This window comes from Orussus abietinus, unplaced genomic scaffold (genome assembly GCF_000612105.2).
Source record: "Orussus abietinus isolate OABI.00-Male unplaced genomic scaffold, Oabi_2.0 scaffold5, whole genome shotgun sequence".
Taxonomy (NCBI): Eukaryota; Metazoa; Arthropoda; class Insecta; order Hymenoptera; family Orussidae; genus Orussus; species Orussus abietinus.
In genome coordinates this window covers 765893-790682 of record NW_019394929.1, presented here as the reverse complement: position 1 = coordinate 790682, position 24790 = coordinate 765893, and the positions used below count along the sequence as shown (strand labels likewise).

The 24790-nt window shown below is 43.9% G+C and overlaps 1 protein-coding gene across 4 annotated transcripts in view; it reads left to right on the top strand.

Annotated features, from left to right (window-relative positions):
- LOC105701271 (fasciclin-1) overlaps positions 1-24511 on the top strand; it is a 218607-nt gene extending 194096 nt beyond the window's left edge. For 3 of the 4 annotated variants that reach the window (XM_012427889.2, XM_012427888.2, XM_012427891.2), the window contains 6 exons: positions 7637-7879; positions 8283-8312; positions 10717-10931; positions 12658-12820; positions 12921-13065; positions 18466-24511. In XM_012427889.2, the coding sequence (XP_012283312.1) occupies positions 7637-7879; positions 8283-8312; positions 10717-10931; positions 12658-12820; positions 12921-13065; positions 18466-18656 (987 nt within the window). In that variant the 3' untranslated portion in view covers positions 18657-24511. The remainder of the gene's footprint in view (positions 1-7636; positions 7880-8282; positions 8313-10716; positions 10932-12657; positions 12821-12920; positions 13066-18465) is intronic. The other variant, XM_012427890.2, reaches the window with a different exon arrangement.
- The last annotated feature ends 279 nt before the right edge of the window (positions 24512-24790 follow it).

The following is a 24790-nucleotide window of genomic DNA, read 5'->3' as shown; positions in this document are numbered from 1 at the left end:
AATTAGCAGTGCGTAGTTATCCGCTTGATAAGCCACGGCGTAAAGTTTAGAAGATTTAGATAAGAAATTTGAAAGGAAAATCTTAAATCAAGGTAGAGGTTCCCTGCCAGCGCATTGTATGACGTTTCCACATCAACGATTAATTCCGTGCCCTGAGATAAAGAATTCATTCAACCAAAGAAATATATTTCTAATTCGAAGAATAATTATTTCCCTCTAGTAAGTAGTCAAGATCGCGAAGAAACGTCGTATCCTATTTATTCGACTTTATTCGAGTGAAATAATTATTCTCTGAATTTACAAATTATATCTTTGGCACTGTTCAAAGAAATATTTCTCTGGTCCCATGACGTCTTTTGTCAGTGTACGTGCGACTCGGTGAGAAGAATTTCCGGAAAGTGTACACGTGGGAAAAAAATATCTATTTGGACGGATATAATTTTTCTTCATTCAGTCCATAGTATACGATTGTTAAATGGACGCCAAATACTTGGGGAGAAAATTCATTGATGGTCTAAAATATTATGAAAGATCGTATACCAAGTACGAAAATAATTTCACGTCTGACCAAATATCCAATTCATTGGTTTAATTTCTATATATTTTCCAAAATTTCGATTCGATACATCTCCTGACATTAAACAAATCGGCCGATTTGTTCTCTGCGTGCAATTAGGTAAACGAGGGAATTTAGAGCTCGGTGCTCGAACTGTCAAACTCTTGATCACTCGATAAACGCCATTTGCTTGTCGGTCGAGAAGGCGCGTACATTTTCCACGGTGGAGGGAAATACGGAAAAGAGGATCCGGCTCGGAGCATGCTTCGAGGAAAGCCGAGGCCTTCTGAGAATGCACTTTTCCGAATTACGGGGAAGCTATAGTGAACCTCTAGTCCACTGCACGTTGCACCGCTAGGCTCCCTTAGTCCATTGAATGTGGCATGCTGACGTGACGGGAGCACCGGACACGATTCTTGGCGAGCCTACACGATTCTCTCATTAGATCTTAGCGACGTGACCATATCACGAGTCGTCACCGTCGAGTCACGAGAGTCGTCGATTGCATTCGATCACGGACGCTGTGTTATGCCATTCATGCGAGAACATCTCATTTCGCCCATGAGATACTTACTTCGTCAATAGATCTTTCACTCGACAGCGTCGAATCCGGACGAAGCGAACCCCAAATTCCCGAAGTACAACAATGAAGACGTGATCTTAAAATACCTAGGAAGACCTAAATTTAATTTATATCACTTTTAAGACAAAGCGCTCGGCCCAAAAATATAAAATTTCTTGAAAATTTCCACAGCCGAGGGGATATCGATTTCAGTACGCTCTCTATAATTACCTGTGTACTCTTTATTATTTCCCGAGGAGGAGAAAATATGTAGATTTAATGTTACTGTACTCAGAAATCGGGACTTTACGCCTTTCACTTAAAAAATGATTTACTTGAAAAGGTGCGGTTATTTGACTGGTAAAAGTCGGCTTCGAGGGATCGTTTCTTCTTGCACTTGTACTTGTACTTGTTTCGGGGTTGGTTTCGTCCGGACTTGCAGGGGCAGGGGAACATGATCGATGCAGTTGTAATTTCGGCTTTCGGAAAAAAATTGAAAACGAGTACAGGTAAATGGGGTCGAAATAGGTCTCTCTGCGAGAATCCTATTCCGGATGTTAAGCTCCAAAATCCGCGATACCCGGGCAATGTCGCGATATATTTTCCCGGGCTAGTAAATTGCTGTAATTTCCCGGTCTGGATAAGCCTTTCCGTTTTCTGGGCTCGACTTGCCGGATTTTGGGCTCGTTTTAAGGCCTACCGGAAATTACGAGTCGCATCTTCGAGGGCGTCGATTTTGTTACAGAAACGGCACATCTCACGGAAATCGGTAAATCGGACTCGGACGGCTGGGGTTACTGCATAATTGATCATGTTCTCCATAACCCGTTTATGGAAAGTAACGTTATTAAGATTGTTTACAGGATCTTCCCAAAGCATTCGGGACGGTAATATAAAGAAATTCCATTTCCTAAGGGAAACGGAAATAGCTGATAGGCACCCCATAGGGTGTCCGTAAAGATGGTTCTTGCAATGACTTTGGGTCTCCAGCACAAGGGGAAAATCATAAATTCTCTGAAAAAAGTACCCGATCAGCTGCTCCAAATTTCAGGAAGAGAAATAGTCAGGACTTATCGACAGAATTTCCGTATCGCAAATTATTATCGTACAAAGAGATAAAAATTCCTCGATGACAATTATATTATTTTCACGTGGAGTGTTTATTTTCTTTATTTTCTTTATTTTTAATACTCCCGATAAGCTTATTTTTATATTTCTCCCTTACCTAATTATTCAATTAACCCCCGATAGACTATACTTTTTATCTCTTTTCGAGCGATGCAAGTAACTTGTGCATCATGCCCCTTCAGACAACAATTATAAACTCAAACTGTAGAAGTCGTTGGATATTACTTTTTTCCGAAGCGAAAATAATGAATAGAAATGATAAATTATGGGGAGCCTAGGTCGGGTGATGGACAACGGACAGCCGTCGATATTCCTGAATATTTCTGCGGTAGCGAGTGCATCGAGTGGGCATTTAAATTGCTTTAAATATTTTCCGAAATGTCGGATAAACGGGCCTCCCCGAATCGTGCAATATGGCGCACGGACGTTCGGTCGTCCGGCGCGAAAGAACGAAAATAATTATTCCCTCTTTATACCGGGGACCCCGGCGCGCCGTTTGGCGAAATTCATCGAAATTTCCTATTATTCGAAATTATCCGTGATATTTTAGCGGGGTTTCTCGCGGCGGCGCTCGCCATCGAATAAAAACTCGACGTAATTAATTGGGAACCGCATGACGCGCTTTATAGGTTATGGCGGCGGACGGGGAAATCGCGCTCCTGCGTCGATTCTTTTTGGCCCGTGAGATTGACTTGCAATATTGCAACAAAAAGAAAAATTACGCTTCCCAACTTTTACAGCCCCATAAAAAATTTATACGAGCCCACCAGAAATCTAATACTCGTTTATATACGTACACCAGTGTTGTACGTGAACCGCGAATTAATACTTCAGACGTGATGACAGTGAACCGAAGCTACGGAGTCATTAATCTCTCGTTTATTCGACAATAACACCCAACGATGATCTAAAAGTATCATACCAAATTTTAGAACCCGCGCACAGGGTCCCAAGAATTTTTATACCTTTCAGAAAGCCGGCTTAATCTTTTTATTTTTGAAGTTCGTTAATTGCTCTATTATAATTACCTTCTATTATTCTGTGGAAAATTAAGCCCGACATTTTGAGCTAATTGTTTATTTATGAATTTCCGCGAATTCGACTCACTTAAGGCAAAGTGCAAATTAAATGAGAAGAGTTAGAAATGTGGACGTTAATAATTGAATTCACCTTCTTTAAATAGTAATTATGGACAGTTAAGTTTGAAAATGATTACACCATATCTTGGAATAAATTGCGGTAGTACTTGAACGCGTACTGCGATTTACAGAATATTACACCTTTATTCAATTAACTCTTGAACATAATTAATTTCAGCACTGAGATGAATTATTAAATCTTGCCTCTTACTGGTCGTCGTTAACGAAAACGTGTTTCTCATTTCATCGAAATTCACCTCCTTCTATTATCATGATCTCGATAAGCGCATCATCCGCCATTACTGTATGATCTGTCCGACACTTCTGAGAGTCCTATACTTAAATGATCGATTTATTCTCAATTAGCAGGACTCAATCACCGTACACTGGTACGTACTTTTATGGACTTCGATGGGTTACACAACTACTTACCTTTCTCTCTCCTTTACTTCTGGTGTCCATGTATGAGTAACAATGTTATTGTCCGAATCGACGATAAGACATCCATTTAAGCGCAAATCGGCGTTTAATCGATTTCGGAAATGGCGGTCCTGGACGACACTGGTGTACGCCCTAATTGTAGGACTCGATTCCGCCTACAATTCACGTCCTTTTTAATTGTATATATGTACTTATATATATATAATCGACAACGGAGAAAAAATAATTCCGCAGTTCGGTCGCAACGAGGGCGAAATTTTCCGGGAATTGAATTAAATAAGCCCACCCTCTCCGGCACTCTTCTCTGTACATTAAAACGAGGTGTCGATTTTTCTAACTGTGTACATGTCTTTACTATATACCTTTATTGACTCAATGATGTTATTCTGTGGTGCTTTGCATGTCTCTATTGGACTCTGCATGTCGTATAGGGCATCGTAAGTACTTATAACGAACTCATCAGAGACTCCGAACACACGACACTCAGACTCTCTCGATCGCGATCGAGATCGATGCGGATCGATCTCAACAGCTGATTGCTTCGAGCCGTATTCGTGCAGACTTCGGATCCTCTTCCAATCCCACGGATCACTTACAATAAACCAAAGAAGACCTTAAAAAAGAAATGAGAAAAATCAAAGTTGCCAAAATCTCTCCGAAACTCATCCCTGGAATTATTTTACTGAAAATTCTTTACCGGGATTATGGAGTGGCCATGAAACGCGACTTGGGATTTCATGGATTAACTCTTCCGTAGATGAAACTTTTAACCGTTGAAAAATGTTAATTTGTTTTATTGGCTGGTGGAAAACGTAGAGGTGAAAGACGGTCCGATGCTTACGAATACGAGGCGAAAGTTAATCGACGACATATCAGAAACGGGACGCAGGATTTCCGGGGAAACCAATTTGATCCTCGCCTCGTTTCCGTCGCAACGTGGGCTAAGTCTAAATTACTTCCGGGCACAGGTCGGGAAATAAAGAAAGGAAGGCTCCGGTTCGTCGAAATAGAGTCCTGGCCACGGCCAGGAGTCTTCGTTCCGAAGTCGCATGGCTGTCGGGAGGACTCCGGGCGAGGACCTCGCCCGGCGTCTGACCTCTTCCAAAGCCGATCCTTCCCCGACACCTCGGGTGTCTTTCCGATTTAATTCTCGAGCAAAGATGAAGAGCGTCGAATGGGCCCCCGAGACCAGGGAATCGAAGTGATTCCATTCGCCGCGCTCCAATATCCGGGACTCCGGGAAAATGGCAGTCAAAGGCGTCCCAAAATGGCGCGAAAAGGGAATTTAAAAATTCATATCTCAATAAAGATATATACATATACGACGGAATATCTCGCGAACAGATGGTATTTCTTGGGGCTGTTTCGTCTTTCTATTTATTTTTTTCGGATTTTTTAATACCGTGTATTATTCATTATGGAGGTTCTTTACGTCGATCTCCTGCTCGCGGTGGTCCATTTCAGCTGTCTTCGGGTACCTCGTCGTCCTGAGGGTCAAAGTATACTACTCGATGTTTTAGTTTCTGTCACAGTACTAGGAATTAGTGGTAGTGGTAATATCTTTACATAGATTTCGTAAATATATGTGTGTTAACGTACGAGGCACTTCTGTCGGCGCGACACGGCGCAAGGGACATCGATACACCTCTTAAATGTCGCGTGCATACTTTATCACGCCTGCCTTCTCGCACGGCCATTCGTTGTACTTCGTGCGATCTTGTAGAGGAGTGGGTTGCAGCCATACTCGGGGGCTTCTAGTTTACAGAAATTGATCGTTCCTCCCCGTTAAAGAATCACTTCCTGCGCGTTAACATTCTCCGTGACAAACTGCCCCGCAATGTACGGCGTATTGCCTTACATTGTGATAGGGCTTGTCATACCGATAACAAGTGGCGCTGCACCCGAAGAAAATACAGGACGGTCCCAACAACGATACTAAAATTGATCAAAAGGCATTTTATACGAAATTATGGCGAGGCATATCATACGTGTACATATAAAAATATGAAATAATGATCGGAGGAGAGACGTTCGTTATCACAAAGGCGCTTATCAAAGCGATGGTACGTAATATTTGAAAATCGCCCCGACAGAAGATAGCCTCGTACAAGAATTCATCCTTTAAATAAAACCCAATATAATAATAGGCCATAAAAATAGCTGGTCCCCCTTGGTTCTCTCCCCCTCTTTATCCGTCCTTCTGCCTCGAGTTCTCCAAGTTCTCCGTTTTCCCGATTACGCCTACCAGCGTCGGTTTCATCCTACCCCTTTCGCCCCGTCCTCTTTTCGCGGGTTTCCTCCTCCTGGCCACCGATTAATCTTCCGCTCTCTCACTTCCTGGCTTCCTGTTCCCGCGTTGCCCTCGAACTGCGGTAAAGATTAACGAGAGTCCTCCTCCCAAGGGAAGGAAGAGGAACGAGGGAAAGAGGGCGATAGACCGCGAGGAAAATCGAAGTCCAAGATACGACGAGAGAAAATCTTCGATAATTTTCTCCTTTCTTGGTGTCTATCTCGGAACGTTTCTCTCGTTAATCTAGATCGCGGTAAAGCCTAATCAATAGAGGGGAATTACCAATTAAAGGAAATCTTGACAGAAATCCCACTCCAAATTTTTCCTCAAAATAATTTCCCATTACTCGATCGAGCCCATGCCTCCGAGACGCTCGTCGATCGTCCCTACATATGGACATATTTCTGCATTATTAATTCTCGAAGCTAATTTTATTATCAAGTTTGGCCGAGAAATAAGATATTTCCTATTTTGCTTGTCTGTCAGCTATGCAGATAAATTTTATCGTGTAAGAGGTGCATCGAAACTCGTATCTATCGATGCACCTGCTTTCGGGCTCGCTAAATAAACGATGCCAATCGCCGGAACGTGGCTAAGCTATTTACGTCGGATTGTGCGATTTATTTTGCTGAATTAATAACCTGTTTACGTGGTTCCCGTTAAGTCCGTGATTATCGAGCGAATTTCCCTCAAAAATGAGTGTCGATTATTCTTGGTGTCAGTGTTTTTATCCCATATCTGTATGCCTCAATATCTTTCCTGCCTGTCTCAGTGTCTTCTTCCCTTAAATTCTGATTATGCAAAATTTGATAATTGTTGTGTACGTACAAATTATCTGGGTTTCGGGCCTGGAACGACGAGCGTCTCTGTTGGGACTATGCATATGTGTGCTTACGTTTCTTATCGCCCTTTTCCCTGGTTTTCAATTCCTAAAAAAAGATAAAAGGTAAAAGGGTCGCATGAACATGGTACGGGGAATTTCGTAAAAGTAACCAGTTCTGCATATATATACATATATAAATATGTACATATATATACACATATTGGATTTTCCAGCGCCTCTATTTTGCCTTTTTTCAGATTTATCTCTGTGTGCTCCAAATTTGTATACAAACCCAGCAATGCCTGAAAGGGCCCCTAACCTTCCTTTGGCTCCGCATTTTCCATTTTTCAATGTTTTCCCCTCTCTTTTGATTACCTCCCATTTTCGAAAAAAAAAAAAAAGGGAAAAAGAATGAAACGTCCTTTATGCTCCGTTTTTAAGAGCCTCGTAGGATTCGTAGCCATAAAGGAAATCCCAGGAGCCTGACCATCCTTTCCGTTTCTCCATCTTCCACTTCTCCTTCCTTCCTTTTTCCTCGATCTTTCGTTCTGGCCTCGGTGTCTCTTCGCGTTTTATTTCCTGTTCTCTCTTCGTTCGTCTCATCTGGTTACTTTAATTGTCACTGTTTTTTGAGATCCTAGTAGTTGTCTGTACGATCGAAGGATCTGGTGATGATGAAGGAACTTTCGTCCTGTAGGAAAAGGAGGATGGTCCTGTGTACAAGTTCTACAAGGCGGTCCTCGACCATGCCGAAGACTTCATGAACACCCTGACGAAGCTGCCCCAGGTGACTCTTTTCGCCCCCAACAACGCGGCCTGGGACGAGGCGAAAATCAGTCACGTGCTCCAGGACAAGGAGAGGCTGATGAACATCCTGAAGCTTCACTATGTCCAGGAGACCCTTCCCTTGGAGAAGATCCTCAACAGGGGTGTTAATCAAGTGAGTAGATTACCTGTTAAAGAACAAAAATCACCTGATCGAATAGCCCTGCTAGACTCACCTGGATAACCGAAATATATAAATTAATAAGGCATACCCGTACCACGTGCATATGCAAGCTGTCCTTTGGTATGAAAAATTCTTCCCCTTTTCAAGCACCTTCGATACACTTTACCAGACGTCCTCGCTAAGAGTAATGTACAGCTAGCACTAGATCGTACATACCTGTAAAACATATCAACCAATTCTTCTGAAATACTTTTGCCCCAGAAAAAGAAGTCTCGTAATTTATTTTACATTTCTGTCGTCGCAGGAAAAACCACATAATTTTCTAATCAACTCTCGATATCCAAGCAAGACTCTAAATCACTCGTTATTTCTCTTTTCTTTCTATTCTTTCAAGAATCCTACCCTGGGAAGCAGCCTTTTCGAGGTGATTAACAAATGCAATTGTCGCTTATTTCAAATTATCAATGTTATCAACCCGGAAATTCCGCAAAAAACGAACGTCCTCAGCTTCTATTGTTTCTCTTGCAATATAGTAATAATTGGTTTGTATGGCTTATTGCAGTGCCTTTGACTTGATTAATTTCGCATCCCCTTCTAAATTATGCAAAAGTATGACCTAAAGGTGGTGCATGATCCCGGCAGGTTTTTCGCGTAGAATCTCCTCGTAAAAAGATTTCTCTGAAATTCACGGGCATTCGAAGCCGAAAGACTCCTTCGAGGCTTCTCCGTCGAATGATTTCATGGTAAATTAACAGGCTCGACGGGGCAAGTACGCGCAGCCACTTGTGACAGTAATTAATCGCTCGTACGGTATGTCTGAAACACGCGTTTCGTGTATGGTTAGACACGCACGCGAAATTACTCGCGGCGTACATCTAACGAGTCGTTTAAGCCGTCAGAAGAATTCCTTCGCGGAAGAATAAGAATTAAAAAATAAAACATGACACTATCCACAACTAAAGTCATCTACGATATTCTTATGCTATCTGAAGAACACAAAATAGAATTAATTGAAAATCTTTGAACATCGCAATGGCACTATTTAATATTAAAAATTAGATTAAAGAAGGATACTCAATAAAAAAAAAACACTTAGATGTCGAAAATAACATTTGCGATATCACAGAATTTCAAAAGCGCGCTCGGAATTCCTTTACTCCCGATTAGAACATTTTGGGCTTTGTTTGCAATAATTAATATCCCACCTCCTTCTCTTCGTACGACAAAAGTCAATATTATCCTAGATAGGTGCATTGACTCGGCGAAATGCATGCACGTAATGCTTGCGAACCGCTCGTAACGCTTGGCAATTAGCAAATCGGCATTAGCGCACCTGTCGGGCTTTTATGATAATCCATGCCGTTAATTAATTTATGCAACTGCTACAAAGTGCAGTTTCACAATAGGTGGACCGAGCGAAGTAGCAAGATTTTTATTTTTCCATTCATTTTTATCCCCGTTTTGGCCTTTTTCGTGGTAACTAGAAATTTTAATAACCAATGATTCTTTTTATTTGCACCGAAGAGCTAAATTCTCTTAGGACAGAATTTAAAGCAATGACATAAAGGTGAAATTAAATGATAATTTGTTGGATTAATCTTGGAACCTTGAAAAGTAATGTACTCGGTCGATGGAGCGATTTCGGCGATATTTTCGGACCTTGCACAGCTACTTTTTTAAAGAGCCTCGGCGCAATCTCGACAAGACCCGATGCACCAAAACTTGATTTAATCATTCCTCGATTCATCGGCGTACATTATTGAGGTAGGCACGCGAGGTAATCAAAGCCAGAATTCCATATCGACGCAATTGCATCAGGGCAACGGAGTCGTGGTTATTGAAATCGCAATTAGTAATATCAGAGATTTCGCGAAATTACGGCGATAGTACTGCGATTATTCTTGCCGCAATGGCGCGGAAAATTGCCAATTCGGTCGATCAGATTTACCAAAAATGTCTAACCAGATGTTAACATTAATAGACATTTCAATCGGTATCCAGAACGTGGAAGAACATCGTCATAAAGGCTACAAAACGTGTTTCTATTTTTTCTTTTTTTTTTTCTTCTCATAAGTACTTGTATTCTTTGAGAAATTAAAAGTGAGAGGCTTGATAAATAATTCCCTCATCTGGGTAAAAAAATTAAAAAAAAAAATTAAAAAAGATTGTCAAAAAGCGGGAGAATTCGCGAAAGCACTTGTGAGAAAGACCATAATACATGGGATGAGAGGAAATTAGAGGGAGACCGAAATGGACGTTATTGAATGGCCAAGTCAAGAGCGCAGTACTCTCTGCACTCTCTCCATACTCTCTCGTTCCGTCATAAGAGTAACCGGAAGCGACTGAGTGCATGGCGAGTAATTCACGAGGATCACTCAATGAGATCTGCGCTTGGAAAAGCGGAGCCCATCGCGCTGGACCATACGCAATTTGCACGCGTTTGCACGTGAAAAAACCCGGCCAGTACTCCAGCAAGTGCATGTCAAAGAAAGCGAGGAAAAATGTTAAATATTCCAGCATTGGTCCCTGCATTTCGCCGGAATAGAAAAAAAAAAAAGAAAAGAAAATTGGTACCTACTCGCTTCTAATAAAAATACCAATCGGTCACCTAGACTTAAAAAATATCTCGCCCGGCTGCCGGACGACCCTTGCGCAATTATTACCTTACTCTCCTTATTTCCGCCAATTTATCCTGCTTACCCGTTACTCGCTTTTCGCGTGTGCTGGTTCCTTTTCTGTAGATTCTGTAGATGCTTACGAGCCCGATGAAATTATGGTAATTTTTGCGCCAATATTTTGGGCTTGGTCTAACTGATTTGCTTTTGCAGGTGCCAACCGCTGCCGAGAAGAAGAGTCTGTACTTTAACGTGGTGCAAGGACCTACCGGGAACCAGACATTAACCGTGGAGGGTGGAGGAGTAAACGCGACGGTCGTCACCCCCAACATCGCGGCGACGAATGGAGTCATCCACATCATCGACAGGGTCTTTGGAGTGCCCTACATCACCGTCCTGGACAAGCTCAGGACAGACCCTTCCCTGAAGTGAGTGCACCTCGGGTACTCCCTGCACTTGTCCTTACGACTCGTCCCTGAACATTTGTAAAAAGGACCCTTATATTAAAAGCGTTCATAAGCGATGGTCGCCAAAATGGGAAGCATTTCTCGGCAAAGGATAACGCCCAGAGGCAGCGGTGGCTCTCTTCAGGATTTCTCTGAAACGGCGCGACATGCTCTCGTTCCAATTACCGTGGAAGTGCACTCGCGCGGGCGCAAAAACTATAACCAGGTCTTACCGGAAATTGCTCGGTCCTTCTGACCCCGCCTCGGAGCTCGCACTCTGCAGAAGCCCAGGACCTATTAACTCCGTTCCGCGTACGCCTTGATATTGTCCTGTTCAGTTTTACCGGCTGTCCTTAAACCCGACCGGAAAAAAAGGAGAGCACCTGATTGCTCCCATTATCCGGCAGAAATTTCCGTAACTTCCCCAGGAAATCCGCGCTACGTCTGCAGGCTCCCTTTAGACCTCCACTTGCTCGACAAACATCCCCCTAAAAATTCAATATTTCTTACAAAGTTCATGATCTTATAATTCGCCGAGAAATCCGAGTGTCGCTACCTTCTCGTTACCTAAATCCATCTTATCCATATCGTGAAGGTAATTATACCAAACTCGTAGAAGGCTCGAACCAGCAGACCCTCTAGGGTATTCTCAAACATTCCTGAAGATTAAACAATCTGATATTAAATTTTTTTTTTCCATCCTCAGAGGTCACGATTCCCATGAACTGGTGGGATAATTGCGCGGTAAGGATAGATCATTTTCCAAGTGACTTCTCCAGGAAGTCGAATCTTTGGGGCAATGGCCGAGCAGGACTTCCGACGTCCGAAATGCGATTGGATAATGATCAAATCATGTAATTGGGGGAAGTCTGATCGAATGGTTGTGCCCGGGCTGGAGTTTCATTAGGAAGGCTTGCCTAATGCAAACGGTAACGGGGACACGTCGATGTATCGGCGGAGGCGGTGGGCAATGTCGGGGGTAATGGTATATATCCGTAGCGGCAGATGATCGTTACCAAGTAAGTTATCTAGGAGAAGTATCTATCTGGCGAGCTATCGGAAGGTAATACGTTACTGCCGCGGACACGGCGTCGGGGGATGAACGCGGAAACGCGGCGTTAGGCGTTAGCTTTAATGCCATTAGCCACCCCCGACTCTCTCCGGCCTTTAATACGATACCCACGGTATCGTTACTCGATGCGCCGGATGGATGGTGACGTCGGTGTTCCATCACGCCGTCCTACGCGTCTGCATCGTCGCCTGCATCGACGGTGATCTGCTGCACCGAGCTTTTTAAACACCGAGTTTGACGGTGCCAAATATCCAGTGGGAAATATTCCAAATTGTCCCTCTTACTCAGGATCTTGAACAGATTTTATTAATTGGTCGTGAAAGATTTTCTTTGATTATAAATAGGAATACATCGATGTATGGTGATGTTCCATCACGTCGTCCTACGCGTCTGCATCGTCGTTGGTCCGTCACCCCGATCAGCTGTTTCGTCCCTAGCCACCTAATTTATAGACGTCAAAATGTGAGAAGAAATTATTCCTAAATGCCCTCCTGATCTTATGTTTTATTTTTATTTTTTTTTCCAATGGTCCAAATTAAATTCTCAGACCGAAAACGCGATTTAATCCATCGCTGCTAGATCTTCTCGAACCCTCGTTAGACTCGATCTAATAAGAAACGTCCTTACCTGTTGCAGCTCCACGTACTACCTGGGCACGCTAGAGGGATTCAACGCCCAGCTGAACGACACGACGAAGCGGTTCACCTATTTCGCTCCCAGGAACTACGCGTGGGAAGCGGCCAAGATCAGCTACCCATCGACCTACAAGAAAATATTCATGCCCGAGTACAGATACCAGGTGAGTTCGAGCGTTCGTAGGAGCATTAATGAAATAATTTCCACCCGCCTCGTCAGGAACTCCTTTTCGCTAATCGGAGATCACGAATCGTTCTTTCCAGTCGAAGCAGATCCTGGAGCGTCACCTTGTCGTAGCCGACCAGGCGTACAAGATGTCGCAGCTGAAGGCGATGAGCCACAACGGATCCGTAGCCCTGACGTCCGTCAGGGACAACCTGAAGCTGCGAGTCAGAGAACTGGACGACAGTGAGTACCACCAGGACTCTTCGCTCCCGGTCGCTCGTCGCCGATCGATCGATCGAGTCGCGGCTCCCACGTGGTCGATCCGCGACGAGCGCCGTCGCGAGATTCGATCAGGACTAATCGATCTGTTTCTCTCTTTGCCTCTGTCTAATCACCCACCTCCCGCGTCCATTATCTCATTGCGCCCTAATCTCGCCCAGACGACAAGATCGACGAAAACGCGATCGTTCCGACCTCCGCTGGTGAGTTTGCGACCTCTCTCTTTTCTCTCTCTCTCTCTCTCCCTTTCTGTCTCGTTTATGCTCTCGTATGTGCCTCTCCCGCGCTTCCATGTGTCTTAACGCTGAGCGGGCGACAGGTGCTTTGCACCTTACGCGAGCACCACGATTCACACCGACGTTTTGCGCACCCGCCATCACCGCCGCTGCCACCGAGTGACACCTAATGCACGCCAGAAGCATAAACTAGAAGCCTTCGCTGTCAATTAGCCGCAGCCTCCGTGCCGACGAGGCGTGCACTCGCTGAAGACGCGTGTACCCACCTATGTGTCCTATGTGTTCATCGGTATGTACCCGAGTGTAAATTCACGGGTGTGTACCCATGTACAGGTTCGTGTGTGAGTATCCATGTACGGGTTCACGGGTGTGGACTCATGTACGGGTTCATGGATGTGCATCCACGTGTGCGTTTACGGATACTCGTGTCAGTGGCTTGGGTGTCTGCATATATGTCGGGTATGTACCCATGCGTTTGCTCCACTGTGCGTCCATGGGTACATACCCATAGGGAGAGTAATTGGGCGCCTTGCTCCACTTTACCTCCGCGCCTTAACGTCGGCCCTCGGGAACGCCTCTTCGCGACCTGGGGAAGGTGCGTCGATTCTGGATCATCTTGGAGTAAGTTTCAAGAATCCCTACCTGGCGGGAGAACGCAGGAAGGTGGCTCGATCCGGGTCCACCTTGAAATAAATTTTCAAGAATTCCTCCCTGCCGTCGAACCTCCCACTCTTCGAAAAGGACATCCAGGTCTCTAAGATGGACTCTCAAGGACCTCCACCCCAGAATCCCGGAAGTTGAATTACCAGATGGACGGCAATCAATGATTTGCCCAGGCCGAAAGAAACCCTAAAAAGTAAACAGGGCTTCGAGAATAGCTCCCTCCCTCTGGAGTCGCTCGGGGCGAGGACTCCCTCCAGGAGGTCTTTCTCCAAAGGCCGCGAACGTCTTTGTCTCCTCGGGTTCGATCATTGGCAACAAACAACGCCAATTAAGGGCGGAACTAATTTATCCCCTCGCGAGCAGCGCCGATGAGACGCTTCCTCCTGACTTCCGGTCTGTCGCTCGCTTTTGTCTTGCGCCGCGTTAAATTGCGAGAGCTCGCTCGCTCCCGGGAATGCAAATATTTTCTTTCTCCGGGCCGATCCGCCCCCGACGTCGCGGCGCTATTCCAGCCGTTCAATCGAGGGGTGGGTTCGATCGATTTCCGAAGCGTATCGGCGCGCGGCGCCGGACGATCGCCCGGAATCGAGGGGGGCGGCTTTCGATAAATCAGTTGTCGGATGTTACTCGAAAGAGCTGCCTTCGCTAAATGACCATAAACCGCGAGTTTATGCGAGATCGTAAATTTCGGGGTTTTTATGCCTCGCCCCCCCGCGTCGTCCCCCCGATCGATCGCCGCTTTTCGGCACCGCCCGTCGACGTGGAATCACGCGCCAATGGCTAAAAATCGATCCTCTGCTTCTGTATCGAGCCCCGGTTTCGGGAAAGAGGACGGATATATTTCTTCCCCTCTTTTATCAGGACGCGTTACCCCTTCTCTCTGCTTAGATCACGGTTCACCAATCGGTGGAGGCGCTCCTAAGTCGATCGATTCTCTTTTGACGCCGGCTATGTGACACGGCGTCACGAGGCGCTACTCAAAAATTGGTCTAGCACGATCACGCACTTATTTCAAACATGTAGAGGAATTAAAGATGCATGGTACTAATTTTACCTCTTTTTTGCCGTACTTCATAGTCGTACGAGTACAATGGATTAGTCATTTTTGGAGCCGCTTATCGACACGCAATTACGCGCCGATGGCTGGAAATCGATCCTCTGCTCCTGTATCGAGCTCAAGTTTCGGGAAAGAAGGTGGAAATATTTTTTCCCCTCTTTTATCGGAACGTGTTATACCTATCCTCTCTTATTAGATCGACCCCTTTTCGGCACCGCCTGGACAACGTTTCGCCACGTGGTGGAGGCGCTCCTAAGTCGATCCTAAGGGCAATATCCTGCAGGATCTTCGAGGAAAGGTTTAGGAAAAGGGTCTGAAAATAGGTTTTCCTGGATTTCGCCGTCGTGTGCGATCGTGTCGGTTTCCTGTCGACCGATTGACCTCCTTTTGACGCCACCTATGTGACACGGTGTCACGTGGCGGTGGGTATCTACTTCTCACTAGATCCGAAAGGATCGTAAGCCCCGACTTTCCTCGAAAAGGTACTCGTATTTTCCTGCCTTTTACCTTGCCGGGCAATCATATCGGTTTCGATCGATCGACCTCCTTTTAACACCGCCGTTGTAACGTGATGACACGTGACGCTACTCCGAAATTACTCCAGCAGGATTGTAGAACGGTTTCACACATGGAAACCAAAGATGTCAGGTATAGATATTAATATCGTATAAAGAAATCAAAGGTATATCATTCTAATTTTGTCTGTCCTTTGCTGAGCTCCTTAATTCCATAAAGAGTCCACCTATCCTCCGCTTTTCGGCGCCCTTTAGCGTATAGATATCTCGCAAAGCTCCTCCGAAATCGATCCTATGGGATCGTATTAATGATACCCCGAAGTTTCTCCAACAGGATCATAATACCGTTCCAGAAATGGAAACCAGAGATATATTGATATCATCGATAAGATATATGATACTAACTTTACCTGTTCCCTGTTGAGCTTCATTATTCTATAAATTGTTCATTGGTCCTTCGCTTTTCGGGGCCGTTCGCCGTATAGATATCTCGGAAAGCACTTCGAGATCGATCCTCCGGGATCATAATGCCCACAGCCTCCGGGAAAGGAACAGGGACGTCTAAAGCTCCGGAGGACACGCGAGAATTCCCGCAATCCGTGCCACAAAGCAGGGAATTCTGGCCATTCGCGGCGGTCCCCGCAATCGGCGAGGCATTACTGTTTTCCGAGCTTTTCCCGGCTGAACAGCCCCCGCCATATATACGCGTCGCGGACGATTTATTATGCACCTTTCGACCGCCATTTAAATGCAAATTCCTTGATTACCCCTGGCGCTAATTGCTACGTGCTCCGTTCCGTGCGAGGCGCCTCTAAAAGCACCTTCGCTAGCGCTTCAGAAAGCTCGCCTCGTCAATGGACAATCATGGGCTAATTTCGAAAGTCGAAAAATCTCGCCGATTTGCGACCCCCACGGTTTATCGGACGATTCGGCGTCGATATATCCCTCCACTTTTTCCCCTAAAATCGAGCCATTGCGAGGGGAAATGTTTCGCGATACGAGAGCCACTCCGAGGGCACCGGCTAACGACCTCGGGAAAGTTTAACAAAGCGCCGATAAATATTCAAAAGGCGTGTCCCACGCTATTCTCGCTTTCTGCTCGGGCTTAGAGGTCGAGGTTCGGTTTTTTACCCCCTCTGCAGTTATTCTCCCTCGTCATCCACACTCACCCCCTTCGGATATCGCTTTTTCCTCCAATTTCTCCCCCCCTTTTTTTTTCCAATTATTATTTGGAATTTTTCTCTCCCCGATTAGAATTTGTTGAGTGCGCAGCGAGGCCGGAAATAATTCCCGCACTTTCCAGTCGAGCTTAGACGTGAGCTTAGAGGACATGCGTTCTCCGTATTTCCTCTGTTTCATTATTCATTTATTTCTCTGGTTACCTATGTCCGTCTTTGCTTCTCTCTTGCGACTCATCCTGCGGGGTTCTTATATTTCATGCTCGCACCGTGTGCGGGGATTCAAAATTGCCGGATTTCCTTTGCTGCATCCTCTTCACGAGAAAGCCATCTGTACAGTGTTTGCCGGGGAAGCATTGTTTGGCCGCCGTGGAGGAGCATCGAATTTTCCGTCTGTGCTTATTGCCTCCGTACATTCTGGCTCCGAGAACTTTTATCCGACTCTGGGCCTAAAACGTTGAAGGAAAAGTCTCTTTGTTAAGGCACGCGTCATGCATAAGCGCGGCTTGCGAATGAAGCTTGGATATCGAATTTATTTTTTTAGTCATCTTAAGGTGTTACGAAAGTATCGTATACATATACCAAAAAATCAAAGTATCTATAAAACTCTTCCCCAAACTGGGCGCACCGAATAATTCAAAACTTTAACACGTGATTACGAAGGTCCTGATGAAGGTCTTGAAAGTGCCGAAACTTTTATCAATATTTTGTCGTTTTGATATAAAGAATGACCCTTTTGTAAAACCTTAAATGTCTGAAAATTTGGTACTCTTGGCCAAGGAACCGTGGATACGTGTCATATGCTTTTTTTCCTCGTATATTTCGCCAACGACGATCGATGCAAATCTCCATTTTTGGCCATTTTGGGAGACAGCTTCGCCATTATTTTGTGCCTGGAACGCTCAATCTGCTCGACATCGTCTGCTTCGCAAAATAGGCCTGTCGACATTCTTCGAAATTGTGCACACAGATCACAGAGTTAGACGTGACGTTTATTTAACTGCACGCAGACGAAAATAGTGCGAGCCGCTAATTGCATCGGGTTTGCAGTATTTTTTTGCGAGGAGAAATTCTACCTCAGAGATGTTACGCTTGTACATTAACGCAATAATTGCAGTGACTGAGCGACTTCTCGAGGTATCTCGAAATGTTAGGGTGAAGTTGTTGGATCTATTTACCATTTTCTTTTTTCTTAAGAAAGCCAGAAATTGGAGCTTAATTAGAAAACTACTTCTTTTTCGAGTTTCCTTTCCGCGGAAGTTTCGGTGCGTCCGCCTCACGTATTTATCTCGAAAATGAACTGAAAATGCAAATAATTCTTTCAAAGATCGAGGTTTAAATGTTGGTAATCACAGTAATTAACGGGTAGAGGTATTAGCAATGCACAAGGATCCTTGATAATCCTGAAGTTAATTCACCCTCCGAGTACTCGAGGCTCGAAGTCAATTTTAACATTGGAGTTCGGAATAATCAGCCTTGAATTTTGCTTAATAATTAACGAGCCTGAGGAATTAAAATTACATTAGACATATAGCTCTCTGGAAAGTATATGAATTTTGTCTAAAATATTTTTCTGTAATTATTAAAATGGGACAGGTATCCGAGACGATCGAGGTGTTCGTCGTCGATCGAACTAGGCATAACCTATACCTACACTTTTATTTAATTTTTTTAGTTAATAACCATGTGCTAATTACATTTCCTTTTCGTTCCAGGTTATTACGTGGAGTGGCGAGAAATCAGGATCCGAGTTTCCCGGTCCGACGTGGAGTGCACCAACGGCATAATCCACGTAATCGACACCGTCTTCATGACGGATAGCGACGTCCGAGTTCCAGGTGGCGCGACCGTCGCGACGCTAGCGCCGCACCTCCTCATGATTCTAATAGCCAAATGGCTCTTGTAAACTAACCAGGGAATTTAGGTTATATCTAGGATATCTTGAGGCTGTCCGATCGACGTCGCGGCGACACAGGGCGAGGATGTTTGTCCGAAATGCTTCGCTTTCGCATCCACAAGCAACGAGGGACCCGATGGCCCTTTGCAGAGGATGCTCGGAACTAAATCGACGAGGCTATCGCCCTCTGCGGAGAGACGGAGAACTATTCGACCTGGAAACCGACCTTCGCACGCGAAGGACCTTCGAACCAGATCAAAGGAACTCACGATGCAGGATTTCGCCACCCAGGGAACGGCACCGACTGATCAAAACGCCGACTGAGCAAAAAGCGGCAGAATCGAAGACGTGGGATAGAGGTTCCTCCCTGGGAAACGATTTTTTTCATTTTCTACCGAGGTGTTCCTACGCAAAGATGGACTCGCCGGACTACGTGTGGTTTTTCGGGCTTCGCCTGGAAACACGTTCCCCGTTTCGTCGATCTCCACACATCCTATCTCTTATGCTCGCCAGCGAATGCCGTGAAAAATCTGCTAGATGGAATATATAGGAAGAAAATGGTAGAGGATAATCGAACGACCGAAGATTCAAGGAATGCGCGACAAGCTGGCGGGCATTTTCCGAGTGGAAGGATCCATGGAGATGCAAGGAAGGGAATTCGCGTGCGGATAAGGACGAAACGAGATGCGGACACGCTCGTACGATCGCTCGGCCTCAAGCGAGGATAGCCTATTATTTATTGATGATTTTACGGGTTAGACGTTAATCGTACCAAATAATAAGTAACCGGAGGACGACCGAACGAATCTGTGGGAACTCTCGACGGTGCGAGGGGCAATGGCGGACACTCTCTACGGAGTACTACTTAAGTTCTCGAGGGGGAAGCGAAGGAGTATGGAAATGTAATAAGGATCGAGGAGAGCGTCTCCGAATTCGATCGTGCTAAGTGGCGACACACATCATTGCGTGCGACATTTTTACAACCATGATGTATCGCGGTTTTAATTTCTGCGCGCCTTCTTCGGCCTCGTCGCGGAAATCTGACTTCAACGCGCATCCATGGAAGAAGGGAAAATCAGGAAATTGTTCGAAACTAGTCCGAGATAGGTCGAATTAGGCGCGTTTCTTTCGTTCGACGTACCGTCTACTTACTACTGAGAATACTGCCAGACTATATCGTTCTCGCGTCACGCGAAAGAAACTTTGTACAATTAGGTGAAGGCGAAACTCTTGGCGGCTCTAGCCCTTCGGACAGTCCTCGGACTTGCCGACGATTTAACTCGTTTAACTCTGGGCTATCTTTACGGTCATCTTTGGATCATCCGCATGCATGGTTACTCCGAATAAACCAACTCGTTAGAATCCTGTTGTCCATTCAGGTGCGTCATCTGGTTGACACAAAAACATGGAGGCTGTATAAGAAATCGAAAATGAAATTTAATTCTCATTATATAGGAACTTACAATTAATCACGTTATTATAACGTATTGCATTACATTTTTATAACAAGGGTAATAGCTTGACGATGCAAATGTCTATAACTTTGTTCTTCGAACAACCTATATATAACGGTAAAACAATTGGACTTTTCAAAATTGTTAATGACGTCTTATTATTACTCGCTCCAGATATAAATGTTAGACAACAATGACGTTAACCCTACTGCTATAATGAAGAGAACAGACGGATTCATTCCACTCAATTTACTTTCCTAATGATAACGTTGTTATATAGCCTCCGTTTTTGCATTGGGTAGATACTTGTTCAGCATTGTTGCGAAACGCAGGTTTTGGATAAGTCTGACAAGGAAAGATGTCAAACTTAAGTTGAAAAGGATATCGAGTTTTTGATGTTAGGAAGAGCGTATCCAGATAAGCATCGCGATATACAGTTTTTCTGCAGAAAATCATTTTTAAGAGGTGAAACATACCCCTAGAAATTAAGAGAAAAATAATGCGTTGCTTATTTAGGTATAATCTACCTATTGTCAAAGTTTCAATGTCTTTTTTAATGGAGTTTATAAGTTTTTCCTCGTAAGGCTGATTCGGAGAGGTTTAGGATATAGAAGGTAGGACGGGGTCGGAAATAAAGCATCCGGATATAATGTAGGAAAGCTCGACCAAGGATAATTTTAAATGAATAATGTGACACGCGCCTGCAAGGATCTTCTCGAGGCGTGATAGAATTAACGTTAAGTGCGCTTTTGTGGCGCTCTCGGCGGCGATTCTCAAAGAGGACGTCGCCGAGGTGTTGAATGGTCATTTAAATGAGATATTAATAAAGATACGCCGAAATTGGAGGGTCGAAAAATCGGAGATTCGGGATGCGAGCTTTGGTTGGAGCGACGAAAGGAAGTGGGAAGGGAAACAATCGATCTACAGTGCGTTCACACACGTAGCCGTCATTTTCACGAAAGCTAATAATCAATATTACATGTTGATATCAGTCTATACATATAATATGTGATATACAGAGATATATTGAAGCGGAAGAAAGTACGAGTGGGGAACGCGACACGATCGGAACCAGGGGAACAGGGAAACGAAAGAGGTGAAAGAGAGAGAGTACTATCAAATAATTAACTTACTTGTTGTTGGGATGAATAATTATTAATTAATTATATACATAAACTCTAATTAACGCTGTTTGTTCGTTAGGTGAATGAAATAGTGAAACTCTATCTCTCTGTATAGATGTGTCTTAATGTTCAGCTTCTCACAAGTGAAATCGTACTCGATATGTGAGGTAGCGATGGGTACGAGCCAGACTCGAAAAAACAAGTTTCAGGATGTCTGGCCCGACCTCGTCGCAAACCACTCTTATTACATATACATACTTGCAACTATTGCGCGAAAGCTGCGTAACTCGTACCGATAGTGTAATCTAACTTTTTTTTTCTTCTTTTAATTTAGAACTAACGAAACGTATCTTACGATTTGAGATTCAAAAGTGGATTTTTCAGTTCCATTTTTTTACTCCAGCTGTGTTCGCTATAAAATTCCTCTTTTTAACTTCGCTACTTGGAGCGCAAGTTTACAATTCGGCTACATTTAAGAAGGTTAATAATTTCTGTTTTTAATCTTCTTAATATGCATTTCTTTGGCATATTATAAATCAATCTTATTAATGCAAACAAATCTCCGCTCGTTGTGAAGTATGGATTTTTTTTTTTTCAGAGTAGCGATAGCTGCCAATTACGAGTCAGTCAGCTTTGATAATGTTGCTTTTCGTCGGCATTGTCGGAAGTTCATCGAAATAATTGCACGATTGAGTAAAAGCTACGCAGCTTTGCCAAAGTACTTGCGAAAATGGTGTGCAAATTCGAGCTCACCCGGGGCTGGGCTTAAATGAAAAAATACTCGACCCACTCGCAGTTTCACTAGCGCACTCGTACAATTGCACTTGCAATTACTAATTTTCGCGACAACCCTCGCCCCCAACTCGCCCCTTTGCTGTACACCTCTGCCCAGCCATGTACGTAACAGTGCCGCCGAATTTTTCCCGGTGTTTTTCCAGAGAGTTAGGCTTTGCATGTGCCGGTAGGTCGATTTTCTAAAACTCTCGCGAGTTAAAAGGAGAGAAAAGAAAATAAACGAAAATAATTTTAGCACCCGACCGTCCCAACATTCTATGAGTGCGTCTGAAGAAAGGAAAGAAGAAAAAAACGAATAAGAATAAAATCCACCGCGTACGAGCGTATGCGCTTTTGCCGCTACTTTCCGAGACTTTTATAGGAAAAACAGAAGGAAACGAAAAAAAAAAACTGGGAACGGCGCGCCGAGATCGATCGTGAATTTGTCAGCGATTTGTTCTGGACGAGCAATTTTCTCCTCCTTTCATCGTCCTCGGTTTTGTACGCTCGCCCCGCGCAATTGTCATTATTTGTACATTTTGTAGATACAAACCGTACCGCTTGCGACGGGCAGAAGTATGATAAATAAAGTAATTAAATGCTAGGTGATTATAAACGGTACTCGACGTCTGGTGGAGGCTAATCAAGTCAAAATCGATCGAATTATCGACGTTTCTACGGCGCTTATCGTTGCGATTGACCGGCACGCCATGTCGACCCTTTCCGTTTAATTAATTCGACCGTCTCCGAAAAGCAGCAGCTGGTCCAGGAAATTAGCAAACGCGTTAGAAAGTATGCATCCACCGTTCGATCGACCGCTAAGCCAAGCAAATAAATGATATACCAAAAAAAAAAAGAAAGAAGAATGGATTAATAATAAAGAAATCGCAGTCGCGCTCTTGGGTACACGAAAGGACGTCATACGGATTACTACGATATGTCGCTAACGTCTAGGGTTTTATTACTGCAGTATTCGAGTGATTTATTTGTAATGCGTGTAATAACAATTAATTCTTAGGCTACGAAGCTATTTAACGATAAAACCACCGCACAATCGAGGGCAGGGTTCCTTAAGACTCGCCATGATTTTATTACGTAGAACGACAATGAGGAACGATGCTCTCGATTGTATGTAACATGTCTTTGCTAAAGTTGGTCAAAATTCAGTTGAATTACGGCAAATCATTCTTATCGAGCGATAGCGCTGATTTTTTTAAGCGATTTTGGGGGGCGAAGTCGGCGCTGCTGCTCGGTCGGATTTTCACGGAGTATTTTTTTTTTCCTCTTTTTCGGAGGTTTTTCTTAAGCATGATTTCCGCGACGAACGGAATACTGCGATTACGTTATCTTTGAAATCCGAGCTAGGTGTGAATGAAAATGATATTGACTTTATTAACGTTAATTCAAGTTACTACGGAGCAGTTAACTGGTAAGGATCATTCGCGGACACTCGATGGAAATGATAAACATTGAATATCCTGCGAGGATTCGTTCGGCCATTTTTTGCCCGACGACGGGATTTAATTTCTAATCCTCTTTCCATTTCTCGCAATTGTCCGGTCATTTCCAAACGAGTGTTCGACATTTCTCATAACGCCGAGGGTGTTCATACAGGCGGCGAGGTGCATCATTTTCTGTTTGAATCCATTGAACATCGCTTAGAGATATTGTAAGTGAAATTTAAAAGAAAAGGTAAACTGTGTAGATAAGCCCGGTAAACTCCACTGCTAAAACCATCAAGTAAATCACTATCGTGTAAGGTTAATGATAAATATTCGACGTAATTCGTTTTTAAATTCCGGACGAAGGTAACGACTAAGCGATTTGATATTTTAAGAGTTGGATACACACTGAATTCATTGACATTTATTAGCGGAGTATTAAGGATTATTTATTAGCAGAATATACATAAATATATATATAAATGAATATATATATATATGAATGAATATATATATGATTATACATACTGTAGTAGGGATATCAAATTTACGTACCACAGAGCTATTTGTATAAAAGGCATTTATTTCGGATTGTGACACCGACGCTGTCCTATATTTAATTCCGGTTGCAGCCGATAACGTTAGGTACATATATTTTAGATAATTAACCATCAAAGTTCTAGTTTCGATTAGAGATTAGCCGCATAGAGTCGTACCTTTAAGGTTTAGTTTAGATTACGTTTGCACGAATGCTTTCACGAGGAGACTTCCGTCAGTTTCGAGCGCTCCATTCATTAACGCTTTTGCGCGTTCAGATCCATGTCCGATTGTCAAGCGAAATAATTTCCCGGTTTCCAAGGCGAGTGCTCGCGAATCGGTTGGTTACCAAAATTCATGTTAACGCCAACGTTACGGGGACAGAGAGCAAAACTTCCAGTTAATAGTGATTTCGCCGCGGAGCGTTGCTGCGAAATGGTCGACATGTTCCTCTCGCTTTTCCACGCCCTTGTAAACTTCGATGCTTTCTCTGTATGATTTTACGAAGAATAAAGAACACCTACGACGAATTCCAAACATCGAGGAATTGCTTCTTTACATGTTTTCCGAACTCACCGTAACGCAGACAAAATCCGACTCCGGTTAAAAGAAGATCTATTTTCAAAATTGAAAATTGTGAGATACCACTTTTTTGTTTACCTTGAGAATCTTTGAAATTAACAGCTATTGATGTGTCCGATGAGATCCATAATCAGCTGACGTGTCCAAACATATTCCTGAATTTTTTCTGGACTGGGGTATTATTGAACACAAATCTGCGAATTGCATTAAAGTCACTCTCATAATGTAAA